This window comes from Chiloscyllium plagiosum, chromosome 31, assembly GCF_004010195.1.
Source record: "Chiloscyllium plagiosum isolate BGI_BamShark_2017 chromosome 31, ASM401019v2, whole genome shotgun sequence".
Classification (NCBI taxonomy): Eukaryota; Metazoa; Chordata; class Chondrichthyes; order Orectolobiformes; family Hemiscylliidae; genus Chiloscyllium; species Chiloscyllium plagiosum.
Window position 1 is genome coordinate 18,282,240 of NC_057740.1, and position 16,328 is coordinate 18,298,567.

Consider the following 16,328-nt stretch of genomic DNA (forward strand, 5'->3'; position numbering starts at 1 on the left):
GGCTTTCCTGTTAGGTCCACTGAATAAAATCCACCAGCATATCCTAATGGTCTCCAAAATTCAACAATCTTACAGACCTCTCTCCTAACAGGAACCACACGGCCAATTTTTTTTCTCCTCAAACCTCTTAATCATTCTGTCTACATTTAAAACTAACCCATTGAAATATATCTCAAAAAGTAAGGCTTTAAGCATAACTCTGAAATAAAATCAGCTTGAAATCTGGAATTAGACCTGAAAACATTTGATAAACTCAGCAGGTCTTGCAGCATCTGTGGAGAGAAACAGAGCTAATGGCGAGTCTCTGTAAACTCCACTGCTACCAGCCTCCAGATACAAACACTTCAGCTGTCCCTCTGCTTCCTCTCATGGCTAATTTTGGATCCAATTTGCTATTTTCATGTGGGACGTAACGAGGAATTAACAAAGCACAGACATAGGGTAGCTGAAAATGTGTTGCTGGAAAAGCGCAGCAGGTCAGGCAGCATCCAGGGAACAGGAGAATCGACGTTTCGGGCATAAGCCCTTCTTCAGGAATGAGGAAAGTTTGTCCAGCAGTCTAAGATAAAAGGTAGGGAGGAGGGACTTGGGGGAGGGGCGTCGGAAATGCGATAGGTGGAAAGAGGTCAAGGTGAGGGTGATAGGTCAGACTGGGGTGGGGGCGGAGAGGTCAGGAAGAAGATTGCAGGTTAGGAAGGCGGTGCTGAGTTCGATGGATTTGACTGAGACAAGGTGGGGGGAGGAGAAATGAGGAAACTGGTGAAATCCGAGTTCATCCCTTGTGGTTGGAGGGTTCCTAGGCGGAAGATGAGGCGCTCTTCCTCCAACCGTCGTGTTGTTGTGGTCTGGGGATGGAGGAGTCCAAAGACCTGCATATCCTTGGTGGAGTGGGAGGGGGAGTTGAAATGTTGAGCCACAGGGTGGTTGGGTTGGTTGGTCCAGGTGTCCCAGAGGTGTTCTCTGAAACGCTCCGCAAGTAGGCGGCCTGTCTCCCCAATATAGAGGAGGCCACATCGGGTGCAGAGGATGCAATAGATGATGTGTGTGGAGGTGCAGGTGAATCTGTGGCAGATATGGAAGGCTTCCAGCAACACATTTTCAGCTCTGATCTCCAGCATCTGCAGACCTCACTTTCTCCACAGACATAGGGTACCCTGTATTTCCCAGATCCTGCATTTCCCTTAATGGGCTTTGCATGTAAATTAATCAACTGGAAAACAGGGGTGATTTTTGTTGGTGGTTAATAGGTTTAAAAAAAAAAATCACAGGTAATTTGATAATGAGAAAAACACATTGTTGTATGTAACAACATTTCTGGATTTGGAGAGAAAAACGCATAGAGGAAGCCATTTGACGCATCGTATCTAACCCAGCCCTCAGAATGAGAAAGTAATGAAAGTTAAGCTGGATAAATAATAGTGCAGAAAAACCTTCTTCACTACAATCAGCATCAAAAAGAATCCACAATCCACGCGTAATAGAAACAGACTGGGTGAGTGATGGATAAGGATAGTGATAGGAAAGGGTACTTCAACAGAAATTTGACATTGCTGGTGATATTTCAAATACCTCTTCAGGTTACAGAAAACGGTACTTCATTTGTAACTAAAATTTGTGGTAATGAGAGTCCAAAGCAACACTCAAGTTCTCTGGGCAATCTCCACTGTGCCTCCTCTGCATGAAATGGGAGAGGTGAATGGAATAGAAAACTGTGGTCGTGGAATGAGAGGATTTAATTAATGCTTATTCTTCTCTGCCACCCAAAATAAATTCCACCCCCACTTGTGCACTTCTTTCTGCCAAAGTTGAGATATTTAGCTGGATTTTGGTTCTTGAATACAGTGGACCATTTTTGGTATATTTTCCTAATTTCTTCTCTAACTTTTCCTGGAGCATTACTGATTGTGTGGCTTTCTAGACGGTGGGAACCTATCTTAAGTAGTCAGTGAACTAGTCCAGCAGAATTCAGCAAGGTCAGCCCATCATGCTACTGATTGGCCCCTCAAGATCCGAGGTATTTGGGGGTTATAATGTTAACGGGAACAACTTTGGTTCATTCCAACTGATGGTCTTCCTTTTTTATAAGGGAACTATTAAAAGAATAAAAGCTTAATAAAAGTTGAGAAAGGAATCAGGTGAGAGAGCACAGAGTCAGAGAGGTGCTCCAGTCACCAACTTTCAGAGCTGGGTAGAGAGTCTCTGAGAATGACTGCTGCTGGAAAGTACATATCAAGCTTAGTTTGTTGCCTGATACACTGTAAAAGGAGATTATTCCAGCATCAAAATCCACAAACACTCCCACTTTAGAGGATATTTTGACAGCTAGGTCTGTGATATTACCATTATGCTGGGCTGAAACAGAGGTGGACCTTGATAAGTAACTCCACAGATTACTGTTACTCTCGGAGCATACAATCCACGACTTACTGCTCTCCCCCAGCACACACTCTTTATCCCGGCCCTTTCGCTTTATGCTTCCATAACATACACCAATTGCCCATTTGCCACGGACTCCAGCAATCTCCACCTCCCAGTAGGAGCGGCCACTGTTGACTCCCTCGGAGCACAGCACCTGGCCCCAGGTGTCAAACCTCTTCCGGTTGGCGGGGTAGGGTTGTCTGTACTGGGTTCCAGTTGCGACCCTCTTATCATCTGACAGAATGACACTGCGATGAGCGGTCTCCACATCCAGAGTCGGTGTCTGTCCATCTGTGAATAAAGCAATGTTAGAGGATCACAGCTCTGATCTGTGAACTTCATTCTTCATCAATGCTATTAACGTTCGTGTTGAGGAGTAGGTACACCTCTTTATGAAAGTGGGACTACAAAGTATGTGGTGCTGGCATTATGGGCACCAGGCAGGCACAAGGGTGTGTCACTTAATAGCTGCCCAAATCATTAGGGGAAATATCTCAGGAAATCCAATGGCATCAAAAGGCCCCAAATATGGAAAAGTATGCCAAATTAGGGAAGGGAGCGACTGAGCTCCTTCCCCAGAAAGGGGATGGGTTTTTTCTCAATACCTTGTGCAGCACAGTGGCTCAGTGGTTAGTACTGCTACCTCACAGCACCAGGGACCCAGGTTCGATTCCAGCCTCGGGTGACTGTCTGTGTGGAGTTTGGACATTCTCCCCATGTCTGAGTGAGTTTCCTCCGGGTGCTCCAGTTTTCTCCCACAATCCAAAGGTCAGGTGAATTGGCCATGCTAAACTGCCCGTAGTGTCCAGGGATGTGTAGGTTAGGGGCATTAATCAGGGTAAATGTAGGCTAATAGGGAAGGGGAATGGGTCTGGGTGGGTTACTCTTCGGAGGGTTGGTGTGGTGTTATTGGGCCGAAGGGCCAGTTTCCACACTGTAGGGATTCTATGATCTTAGTTAAGGAATGAAAAGTAACTGTCAACCTCTTACACCTTCAGTTCCGAGTGAAATGCCAGGCCTGGATGCCCAGATGGCTCCCGCTGGATGCATACTCCCACTTCTCACAATGACCCAATGCCCCCCGACCCCAGCCAACTCCAGCTTTGGCAATGCCACATCCTACACCTGTTTGGGCTTCTCCCGCAAAGGCCCCAGTAGAAACCTCAGAGAAAGGCCGGGTCCTAGCTTCAATTGCAACCCATTACTAGTGTAGCCAGTTTCACAGCTAGACTGGAATGGAGGTGCAGTGGCCCTGAGGTCTTCAATGCAGTGGACTATGTCAGGTGAATTGTCTCAATTTTAAATGCATCCAGACTTTTACAGGAAAGCCTCAATGCAAAGCAGATAAGTGGCACAGTGCAGTACACAAGATGAGCAGGGATGTACTTACACACAGTTGCCATTATGTCGCGATCTCTCTCGAGCTGGGAGACCGCTTCATACTGTTTCTGTACCCAGTTGATCTTATCCGCTGTTATTTTGTTGACATCAGGTGGAGGTGGCTGTGGGGCTAGTGGTTCAGATGCTTCTTTTATTCTAAAGAACAAGTGTAGGCGACATTAAAATGCATTCAGTGTGCAATGTAAAAAGATGAAGCATATCTACTGAAGAGAATATGAGGAATTCTTCTGAAAAATGATTCAATTGCAATTATTGGCAGGCTGGCGGATGTCATGAGCTGACACATTTTAAATGTAAGGGTCCACAATAAAGTAAAAGCCAACCTGCAGCTAAGGCTGGAGTTCAAAACAGAGCTCCACCAATATCTGCAATACAACTACTCAAACAAACTTGGAACTGAAATATTAAAATATTCAACTGACATATTCAAGACAGGAACTATTCTTAAAAGATCCGACCCAAATTTGGAATGGTTAGCAGTGAGAAAGAAAGAGGAAGTGGGAGATGAAATCTTCTACTTCACTGCTTCAATCTCCAATTCCCTCCTCCTGCCCCTCTCAGGAGTATCATTGCTGCTCCCAGAAAAAGCACAGCAGGTCAGGCAGCATCTGAGGAGCAAGACAATCAGTACTGATGAAGGGTTAAGCCCAAATGTTGACTCTCCTGCTCCTCAGATGCTGCCTGACCTGCTGTGCTTTTTCCAGCGCCACACTTTATTGACTCTGACTTCTCCGGCATCTGCAGTCCTCGCTATCTCCTCACTGCTGCTCCTTCCATGGTTGCCATTTCCAAACTCAGCTAAGGCATTCAGTGGATGTCTAGGTCCAGTCTTTGCTCCAGTGACCTTTGGGAGTTCTTTTCAGCAAAGTCCTGAAGGCACGTGTGAAAGAATAGCTGGTAAATTCTTTTGGTGTCTTCACCAAAACCATCAGGAAACAGAGTCAAGGGATCAGTTGGAAATCAGGTTCTAACCTCCAGTAAGGCAGGTAATTGCAATACAGGAAAAGCACTTATGAGGCCAAATATACAAACCTCCAGTGCAAATCACATTGTGAAGTTATTGCTACACCATCAGGTTATGTAACTGAATGGTTCAAAATGAATATAGAGTGTGCATTCCTGACATAAGATACGGGGACCACTTACAAAATGACATATAATACAAAAACAGAGAGAATATTGGGAAGGTCTGAAATTTGTAAAAGGCTAATCAAACATACATTAAGATACTTGATTAATGAAGTGACGATGTGCACACTCTAGATGACTAAACACACGTTCATGTCTGGGTTAATGGTGCAACCCTAAACACTCAGGGGTCAAATGGTACTGTGTTCAGCAGAGAGAAATGTTCCAAATGACCATCCATTTCCTGTTTGATGGTCTTGCTTAATGGGGTGAATTTTAGATTTCTCCAGGTGCTCAGTAAATGGAGTGATTAGATTACTTACAGTGTGGAAACAGGCCCTTCGGCCCAATAAGCCCACACCGACCCGCCGAAGCGCAACCCACCCATACCCCTACATTTACCTTTAACCTAACACTACGGGCACTTTAGCATGGCCAATTCACCTGACCCGCACATCTTTGTGACTGTGGGAGGAAACCGGAGCACCCGGAGGAAACCCACGCAGACACGGGGAGAATGTGCAAACTCCACACAGTCAGTCGCCTGAGTCGGGAATTGAACCCGGGTCTCTGGCGCTGTGAGACAGCAGTGCTAACCACTGTGCCACCGTGCCCCACTCAGATCCATGGATAATGTTCCGAATGTAAACTCAATTACTCAGTTTATGAATTATTTATACTCACAATCAGTTACTTATTTAATGGATCATTTATACACACTCAGTTTCTCATTTAATGGACTATTTATAGTTATGCACAATTATTTATTGGCACAGCAGATAGCGAGAAGCAGCAAAGCTAAATCTGACAGTGTGACTGCTTCATCACAGTCACAGATATTTTCCAGATGCAGAACAGTTACAGATGACTGCCAGAATTTCCTGTTCCACATTCTCCATGGCACAATCACCATCATTTCCATTTCAATGAATGTGAGTAAAACAGCACGTTAGCAAGTGCACAAATGGCGATTCCCAGCATACATCCTGTTTGCTAATCGGGAAGTTCCAATATTTTAACAGGCGTTCAAAACACCTCAGAAAGAATCTATTTGCTTAACAGAGACTATAATGAATATTTTATATAATCAGAGGAGATTTATATTCAGTTATTCGTTAATGAAATAAAGAATTTGCATTTAGATTGTGCTTATTGTATTAATGCCTCCTTGTAGCTTGTAGCCAATAAATTACTTTTGAGATGCAATTGGCATTGTCAGATGGAAAACTGTAGCAGCCAAATTGTACACAACAAGCTCCTATTAACAGTGATCAGATAAACCACAACTTAATCAATTTAATGAGGTTGGTTAGGGACAAATATTAGCCAGAGCATGATAGAAACCGACTGGTCCTCTTTATATCAAACCATTGCACTCTCATATCCATCTCATTGGCAGCTCATTTAAATATCTAATCTAAAGGACAGTTTATAAACAATGCAGCACTTTGTAGGGACTGTGCTGAAATGTGAACATTGAGCTAACTCCCATCACCTGATTCAACAACAATAAAAATTTCCCATTTATTTTGCATCTTTCCCATTGACAAAACGTTAAGTCAATCCAGAATTCAGAATGTGGCCACTGAGCTAAGCTGATGGCTCTGTTTAGAAAAACTAACACATGACGTAGGACATTAAAGAACAAAAATGCCTAAATTTAAAAACAAAGTGATCATTTTGTTGTCTACACAGTGAAGATTTATATAGAATGAATCAATTTTAGTGAATTATAAGTGAATTTCCCTTACCTCAATGCCATTGAATTAAATCCCTGAAATAGTGAGATAAAATGATTAATGTTTAAAATCACTAAAAGTAATAAACATATCAGATATACATTCATCCTGTGCATTAAAAGCATTACTGTAAAATATACATAACTAAATTAATTGAAATTCTATAAGAAAATTAATCATAATTTCTTGTCGATCTCTCAGAAAATAAAGTAAACTTTATCCCATTGCTACCTGCTGTTTGTGAAACATAAACAACTATATGAACCAATTACAGCAGAATCCGATTAACAAGCAACAAAGACATTTTTGACCCATACATGAACTCCCTCTCTGCTACTGTCATGACTAATGATTGGAAATTAAGGAGTCAACAAGGCCTGAAAAAAATAGACAAGGGTTCAGAATGAATGGTACCTTGAGTTGAGGATGACCTGATCAGCCATGACCTCACTGAATGGCACAGCAGACTTGATGGGTTGAATGGCCTACTTCTGGTCCTTCGTTTTTTTTAGATTAGATTCCCTACAGTGTGGAAACAGGCCCTTTGGCCTAACCAATCCACACTGACCCTCCGAAGAATAACCCACCCAGACCCATTTCCCTCTGACTGATGCACCTCACACTATGGGCAATTTAGTATGGCCAATTCACCTAACCTGCACATCTTTGGACTGTGGGAGGAAACCGGGCACCCGGAGGAAACCCACGCAGACACAGGGAAAATGTGCAAACTCCACACAGACAGTCACCCAAAACTGGAATTGGACCCTTATGTGAGATAAGATTGTGTTTAGGAATACAGTAACTTCAGCTGCGTTGCCAAGTCATGAGCTATTGGTGTGGTTGATCCTTTACATCAAATTCCAAAATTCTCCATAATCACCAATGAAAGCTTTATCTCAACTGGGAGGACATGTCTGTTACAAGGTTGTGAATTCAAGTCTCTTTAATAGATAGTGCCACAGTCCTCGGGTATGTTCTGTCCCACTGAAATGACAGTCCCAGCACTGCTGGCAGCACAGTGGTGTATAGATGGCCTGGCAGTCCTTGACATTGTTTTCATAAAGTCTCATAGTGTCAGGTGAAATATGGGTAAGAAAACCTCCTGCTGACTACCACCCAAGCAATCCCCACCCTTCCTCCACTCACCAACCGCCCTGATGAATCAGCAACTCCCCATATTGAACACCAGTTGAAGGAAGCACCAAGGATGGCAAGGGTATAAAAAGCATCCTGGGTGGATGTCTATGTATTAACGTCTATGACAAAGCAATGTTCAGCAGTACTACTTCTGACCGAGCTGGTCAAATCTTAAAGAACCTAACTACTAGACAGCAGGTCAACAGGACAGTGACTCCTGGTTAATAGTTATCTTTCAATCAACATCAGTAAGTGAGATAATCTGATCTCTGTCACACTGCAGCCAGCTATGCACAAATCAGCCACCATATTTTCTACATTCCAATCCAATTACAAATACACTTCAAAAGTGCTTCTTGCCTGAAAGTACTTTGGAGTGTTTTAACATCAAGAAAGTCACTAAAAGGTGCAAGTTCACTTTTTCTTATTTCTCTTATTATATTTTTCCTCAGGTCAGCTTTTGTATTGCTTTTTAAACAATACATTTGGTTTTGTGTTTGTAACCTTCTGGAGGAGGTCATTCATATTTTTCCCACAAAAAATTATCTTGGGTATTGTTTGCTAAAATAATTTAGGTTAGCATTTCAATCTGTGAAATCATACCTCTTGCTTTGTATTCCCCTTCCAGAGGGGATACATTCCCAGTTAGTCTTCTACATTTTATTTTCCGTAAACAAGAGGCCATTCTTAAGCTCATAACTTGCAGCTGGTTCCATTGCCCCACCAGTCCCTGCGCTCACTGACCAACACTGACTCCTGCTCAAACAAGGTGATAATTTTAAAATTCTCATCCTTGTTTTCATATCTCTCAAGGACCTTATTGCTCTCTATCTCTGTAACCTCCTCCAGCCCCTACACCTCTCCCTATCTCTGTAACCTCCTCCAGCCCCTACACCTCTCCCTATCTCTGTAACCTCCTCCAGCCCCATCACCCTGTGTTCCTTTAGTTTTGGCAATTTGTGCATCCTGAATTTTATGTGCTCCATCATTGGTGGTTGCTAAGGCCCCATGCTGTGGAAAATCCTATCTATACCTCTCCGCCTCTCAACTTGCTTTACTCTTTTAAAACTGTCCTTAAAACCTACCTTCTGACCACATTTCTGGTCATCTGACCTAATGTCTCCTTACGTGGCTCAGTGTCATTCTTTATAAGACTTCACAATATAAGTTGTCGTTGTTGAAGTTATAAACCATTTCTTGATGTCCCCACTGATCTGCAAACCAAAGCTCTGTCCCACGACTCCCAAACTCCACAAGTTCTCAGTAACGAAGTTGTTGTATAAAATGTTTTGGTTCTGTAAGGGTTAAATGCTGAGGAGTGCATTAAGCTCTACCCAACACTTTTGAAGGCCTGGATGGGAGAACGACTCTGGACCTCAAAGAGATAGACTTACCATCATATTCTTAGTAACAAGGGATATCTTGTTAAAGAGAAGACACTCATCTCTTTAGATTTTTTTTTCTCAACTATGCTGGACAAGCTGGCCCTGATGATCCCAATCTCAAATGAGGATGGTGCAGCAAAGTTACAAACAGTCCAGTGAGCTCATACAACATGGCAAGCTATGGTGAGATTCAGACATGACATGGTGCCATTGTTGGGCAATGCTTAGTCTAACAACAGACCATATTAGATTTAGTGGCCCCTCTCTAATTCTCAAAAACCTCAACACCTCCTCTCTCTTCTCCAATACTCAAACCACATGACTCATATCTCCCCATCCCAATCCCTACCCTCCTACAACATGGAACATTTAGATTAGATTACTTACAGCGTGGAAACAGGCCCTTTGGCCCAACAAGTCCACACCGACCCTCCGAAGAGCAACCCACCCAGACCCATGCCCCTACCTTTACCCCTTCATCTAACACTACGGTCAATTTAGCATGGCCAATTCACCAAACCTGCACATTTTTGGACTGTGGGAGGAAACCGGAGCACCCGGAGAAGACACGGGGAGAATGTGAAAACTCCACACAGCCTGAGGCGGGAATTGAACCCAGATATCTGACGCTGTGAGGCAGCAGTGCTAACCACTGTGCCACCGTGCCGCCCGTTTCGTCTTCATTTCAGACATTGGCTTTTAAAAAAAGGATTAAGAATCCCCTGCTTTTCCTTTATTTATTGGTGTCATGTTGGCATCATTAGCAAGGCCAACATCTGCTTCTCATCCCTAATTGCCCTTGAACTAAATGGCAGGCCCAGCCATTTCAGAGGGCAGTTAAGAGCCAAGCACAGTCACACGCAGGTCAGGCAGGTTAAGGATGGCAGATTTCCTTCCCACACTAGTGAACCAGATGAGCTTTTACAATCATCATTGATCGCATCATGGGCATCATTCCTGAGACAAGATTTCAAATCCTGAATTCTTTTTTCAATCAACTGAATTTAAATTCCACCAGCAACCATGCTGAGATTTGAACTCATATCCCCTGAGCCCCTGGAATGCTAGAATAGTGACATTCACTCCATCACTGTCCCCACCATTCAGTGTTTTAAAATAATCTGCTCAATAGAAAAGGCAGTAACGTAGACCACATTACCTGTATAAAAATCAGCTTTTCATTCTTGGTTAAAAGGTCACTGAAATCAGACAAATTCTTCTCAAAGTCTTCCATTTTGTTTTCCAGTTCAAGTATCCGTGCATCAATTTCCCCAGTCACATGCCTCTGAACCCTGTCGAGATATTTACATGCTTCTTTCTCTTCATTCTCAAAATACTTCCGCACTGCGTTACACTTCTCCTGAATCTGGAGCTTGGTTTCTCTGATCAGAGTCTATGGAGTGGAAATACACCATAGGTCACTTGACAGCACGTAACGTTTCTGACTGAATTTGTGCATAAACATTATCCAGACTGTGCTTACGAGAGCATGTTCCTTACATGTACTGCAATCAAACAAGTTTGTGAATCGGAGAAGAAATTGCGGATACCAAATTTTGCAGTGGGTGTCTCTTTGGGCTGAATTTAGAGGAGCCTGCCAGGAGTGGCATGTTGGGGGTAGTTGCTGAGCAGGTGTACCCACCTGCAATTCTTAGCATTGGGAAAACAGTCTCCAGTTAAGTCCCAGTGCAGGAATCCTATTCACTGGCAGCAGGATACCAGCAAGGCTCATAAACTGCTTAAAGCCCAATTATCATTGAATACACAAGGGTTTATGCTGTCCAAACAAGCAAGGTGGCGGTGATGATGGTGGGGGTTGGAGGGGGGAGAGGTGGAGAGCTGGAGCCAACCCTTTGTCCTTGACTCCTTCTCCACTCTCTCTGCCCTGTCCATCCTGCCTCACTCACCTCACTCCATGGATCTGCTGTCGATCCTCTGGACAGGCCTTGGCAGCAGCTGCTGATAATGGACAGCTGACAACCTCTGATGGTACAAGGTCTGATGGGATTGTCCACAACTCTGTGCAAGTCTGGCACTATCCAATCATGGGCCTGATTCTGTTTAAACTGCACAAAGAGAAGCAATGCAGGGCTCCTACCAGTTATCCCAGCCAGCAGGGGCAGCATCACTGCAACATACCCCTGTCCCTCATGTTGGACCTCAATCCAACTGGAGCCAGATGCATTTATTTGCTCCAAAGTTTAGCTAAATTCAAGTGAACAGTAGCAGTGAGACAACTTTTACATGTGCATTTATAGCATTGCACAGGGTGTTAATCCCTCCAAAAATAGAGAAATAAAAATCTTTGCTAACATGAGGGATGAGAGTTATGAACCTGTTGCAGTCATGTAAAACCCCATTGTCAATTCTCTGATTGTAATGATCAGCAAGGCAATCAGAGGCATCAGCAGTGCCCATTGCCAGGTTTATCTTCCTGCAGGAGGGAAAGGAGAAGGCAGGCTGGGAGCAGAGAGGATGTAGAAAGTGTACAATTTCCATCAGAACCCACTTCAGGCTTCTACCACAGAAACCACACAGGCATGATGGTGTAGGTGTCTGTAGGAAGGCTCAGCCTCCCAATGTGCTGGGGTGGAGGAAGGAGAGGGAGACTACAGTGATAGGGAGTGGTGTGACCTGGGCTCTAAGGGTCTCTCTATGTTCTGGTTAAGGACTAGGCCCTGTGATTTCTGTCCCTTTTATTATACCATCTTGCCCAGAAGCCTAGCAGGACACTTGATCATCTGCATTGCTTCTCCAGTAGCAATAAAAATTGCCCCTTCTCTCAAGTGTCACAGGGCATCTACAGGCAACAGTGCTGGATAATCTGATATGTACATTTTCATTAAGAGATGGCTGAAACTTTGCTTGTCCCACCTATGCACTGCCATATCCTTCAGAAGTACATTTTTATTAAACTTTCCATCACCTGAACATGTTTTTGCGTTTTACTTTATAGAAATATTCAGACACTGCTTTTTAACTTATGCAATTTTCCTCATTCCATGTACAGTACTCCTGTAACCAATGTTCAGAATACCTGGGCAGTTTGAGTTCCCAGCTTACCTCTTTCTCATATCCACATTACCATTGTTATGCATTCTATTAAACTGTATACGGATGCTTTTAATACTGCATCAATGAAATAGGATTCTCTTTAACATGAACCATTCCCCAGTACAAGCAGCCACACAACAGACTGCTGTAACCACAGATGGGAGATTTCCATCACCAAACTACCTCATTAACTATTTTGAGAAGTGTCAAAGGATCATTGAAATGTATGGTTTGATTGTCCATGTTTCCACTAATTAATTTTCTCTTGCAGAAATTTGACTTATCAATTTTACAGCTTTCACTTTTTAAATCAAACTCCCTGCAATTTTCAAGACAAACAATTCTGGTGCCACTCACAAGTTTAACTCCCTGTGTGACTTGTGTTATATTAGATCCAACAGTGCTCGAGGATGGGAAATTTTACTCTCCACCGAATCAATGTTCTATCTGACCCAAAAATATTTGGTGGAACTGTGGAGATTGAGTTTAACTTTGTCTTTGCACTTGACAATGCATTACCTATCTTGAAATTTAAAATAACTCATATCCAACAAAGAAGTGCCGGACAGTGACACTTGGTACAAAGTCCTAGAACTGAAAACTCTCATTTGATAATCAGCAAGTCCTAACTAAACATAAGGAGAAAGTGAGGTCTGCTGATGCTGGAGATCAGAGCTGAAAATGTGTTGCTGGAACAGCGCAGCAGGTCAGGCAGCATCCAGGGAACAGGAGAATCGACGTTTCGCTCAGTCAAATCCATCAAACTCAGCACTGCCTTCCTAACCTGCAATCTTCTTCCTGACCTCTCCGCCCCCACCCCAGTCTGACCTATCACCCTCACCTTGACCTCTTTCCATCTATCGCATTTCCAACACCCCTCCCCCAAGTCCCTCCTCCCTACCTTTTATCTTAGCCTGCTGGACACACTTTCCTCATTCCTGAAGAAGGGCTTATGCCTGAAACGTCGATTCTCCTGTTCCCTGGATGCTGCCTGACCTGCTGCGCTGTTCCAGCAACACATTTTCAGCTAACTAAACATAAGCCAATGTGAACGAAACATGCCTTGTCGGTTTTGGTGATGATGATAATCATGTTAAGCATTCCAGGGGAAGGTATCAGTTCTTGTGTCATTCAAACTAACCTGGGTACTTTCCTTCTGTGTTTGGAGATGGTCAAGGGCAGCTTGGATTGAGGTTGTATTTGTTCGGACTTTTTCGATTTGCTGCTGCAAGTGGTCCTTGAAATAAATCAAACAGTTACTTCCATGTGGCAACTGAAACAGAAGGAGAGATTCTAAACAGAAAAAGATATCAGTGATACTGAATGGCAGACACAGAGGCAGCCAAGTAAGACAGATGAAGTGAGAGAGAGAGATAGAGAGAGAAAGAATTAGTGAGAGAGAGAGAGAATGAGAGAAGTGAAGACAAACAAATTGAGGAAGCAAAATGGTGTAGCCAACTAGAGATATAATTAAACCAATAGACAAAGCAGTAATGAGATGCATATTGAGTTATGGAGAGATGAAAATTGAAGAGATAAGATTTGAAAGAAGCAGCAGTTCCATACAATGTTAACTATGTCATCACAAAATGATAGCTCTCATCAGCAAGATGGTGACTCTGACCACTACAATTCTGGTCAAATTCATTACAACCCAAAAAATAACTGTTAATCTTCTGATAGTTCACGAGCTGGTCATCACTGAGGAATAAAACCCCGGGAACAATTTACATTTCATGAACTTTTAAAAAATCATTCAAGGTATTTGGCTGTCGATAACTAAGTCAGGATTTATTTCCATTCCTAATTTCTCCAGAGAAGGTGATGGCGAGCTACATTCTTGAACCACCGCAGTCCATGGGGTGTCTCTGTTAAAGAGGGAGTTCCAGAATTTTGATCCAGTCACACTAAAGGACAATAATACAATTCCAAGTCAAGGTGGTGTGTGACTTGGATGGGAACTTACAGATGGTGTTCCCATGTATTTGTTGTACTAGTTGGTGGGGGTTAGGGGTTTTGGAAGGTGCTGTCAGAAGAGCCTTCGTGAGTTACTATAATGTATGCTGAAGATAGCACACATTGTTGCTGTTGTTCATGGTGCTCAAGGAAGTGAATGTTGATGGGTCAAGTCAAGTGCTTCGTCCTAGATGGTGTCAAGCTTCTTAGATGTTGTTGGAGTTATACTCATCTGGGTAAGTGGCCAATATTCAATCATACTTCTGATTTGTGCCTTCTAGATGGTGGACAAAATTTGAGGAGAAAGCAGGTGAGCTACTGGCCATAGAATCCCTAGTCTCTGACCTGCTGTTGTAGCAACAGTAGTGATATGGCCGGTCCAGTTTGGTTTCTGGTCAATGGTAAACCCCAGGGAGAATTTGGGAGAGGGAGAGTATTGTAGAGAGTTAGCATGGGATGTTTACGTGAGTGAGTGAGAGACAGGGAGAGAGTGTCGTGTAAGTGGTTGACAAAGGGAGAATGTGGGATCAGTGACCAAGAGAGGGAGAAGGTGTGAAAGTAATTATGTGGGAGAGGGAATGGGTGAGCGTGTGGGGGAGTGGAAGAGTGTGTGTGAGCCAACACATAATCATCCTCCTTTCCTTCAGACTCCGCAAGAACTTATCCACATAAAAGCTGACTGAGCAGGATATCCCAGGCGGAAAGGCAACCCTCTTCTGACCCTCACTAGCAGGTGAATTCTGCTGAAGCCAACTCCGATGATGACCACCAGAGGCAAACCAAGGTCTAATTTGTTTCGACCCAACTTCTTACCTTGATCCAGCTTCACTGGTAGGTGGTGATCAGAACTTGGGACCTCATCTCTCTTTCTTTAGGTTTGTTTCTTTCCCAAAAACGCAAAAAAATAAGGTTTTCTTACTTGTCAGTGTTTATCATCAATACCATCTATAGCTGGGTGGCACGCTAATCAGGCATGTGCACAAACAGCATTACAGTGCTTCATCACGTAAACTGACAGATTGGCAACTATCTGTCACAAAGAGGACATTGTCCATATATTAACACGGCAAGGCAGAAATAAATTCAGAAGGGTTCTGGTTATCTTGATTCTTTCTCCCGATACTATCAGACATTTTTCTCACTGCACTCTGTCAGAATGTTACAAAGTGAGGAAGCTGAACTAACCTGACTGAAGCTTGGGATCATAAAAATGCTAACTGGAGGAACTAAACAACATTGATTGCTATTGAGTTGTGACTGATTTAACAAACGCGGTTTGGTTTTCAATTTAAACATAGGGCAGGTAAATCTGTCCAATTAGTGCTAACATTTATCCCAAAATCACCAGCTCACCACCACTGCTGACATATCTTCATCCATGCATGCACATGTTCTGTAGAGCTCACCAATATGTGCTTGGGTGGGTGCTGATGTCATCCACACATGTGCAGATACGTACTAAAGGTCCTGTTGTGTCTGACGGACACACAGGGGTTACCTGAACATGGTGCTGGCTCCAGCCATTACCTATACCATTGGGTCACATACTCTGCTATTAGTTTGCTCTGCTGCTGGCACTTTTTTAGTGGCAATTTTGCAGTTGTGCCAAACGCTATCTTTACATTTTACATTTAAAACGCCAGCCACCAAAGTTCTAAATTGGAGAAAGGCCAATTATACTCTGCTATTAGTTTGCTCTGCTGCTGGCACTTTTTTAGTGGCAATTTTAATTAATTAGCTCTTTATTCAAATTATTGGTTTATTGTCTTGGAATGCATTTTCTCTGAAATGCATGGTTACAGTTGTGCCAAACGCTATCTTTACATTTTACATTTAAAACGCCAGCCACCAAAGTTCTAAATTGGAGAAAGGCCAATTGTGACGGTGTTAGGCAAGAACTTTTGAAAGCTGATTGGAGGCAGATGTTCACAGGTAAAGGGACGGCTGGAAAATGGGAAGCCTTCAGAAATAAGATAACAAGAATCCAGAGAAAGTATATTCCTGTCAGGGTGAAAGGGAAGGCTGGTAGGTATAGGGAATGCTGGATGACTAAAGAAATTGAGGGTTTGATTAAGAAAAAGAAGGAAGCATATGTCAGGTACAGACA

The 16,328-nt window shown here is 43.2% G+C and overlaps 1 protein-coding gene across 1 annotated transcript in view; it reads right to left on the reverse strand.

The window, feature by feature from the left end:
• Nucleotides 1-1,070: 1,070 nt before the first annotated feature.
• The window catches only part of LOC122565288 (E3 ubiquitin-protein ligase TRIM62-like), a 21,148-nt gene continuing 5,890 nt past the window's right edge, over nt 1,071-16,328 (reverse strand). The window contains exons 2-6 of the mRNA XM_043721085.1: nt 13,407-13,502; nt 10,371-10,604; nt 6,699-6,721; nt 3,809-3,954; nt 1,071-2,709 (exon numbers count right to left, since the gene is read on the reverse strand). Coding sequence (XP_043577020.1) covers nt 2,132-2,709; nt 3,809-3,954; nt 6,699-6,721; nt 10,371-10,604; nt 13,407-13,502 — 1,077 coding nt within the window. The 3' untranslated portion in view covers nt 1,071-2,131. The remainder of the gene's footprint in view (nt 2,710-3,808; nt 3,955-6,698; nt 6,722-10,370; nt 10,605-13,406; nt 13,503-16,328) is intronic.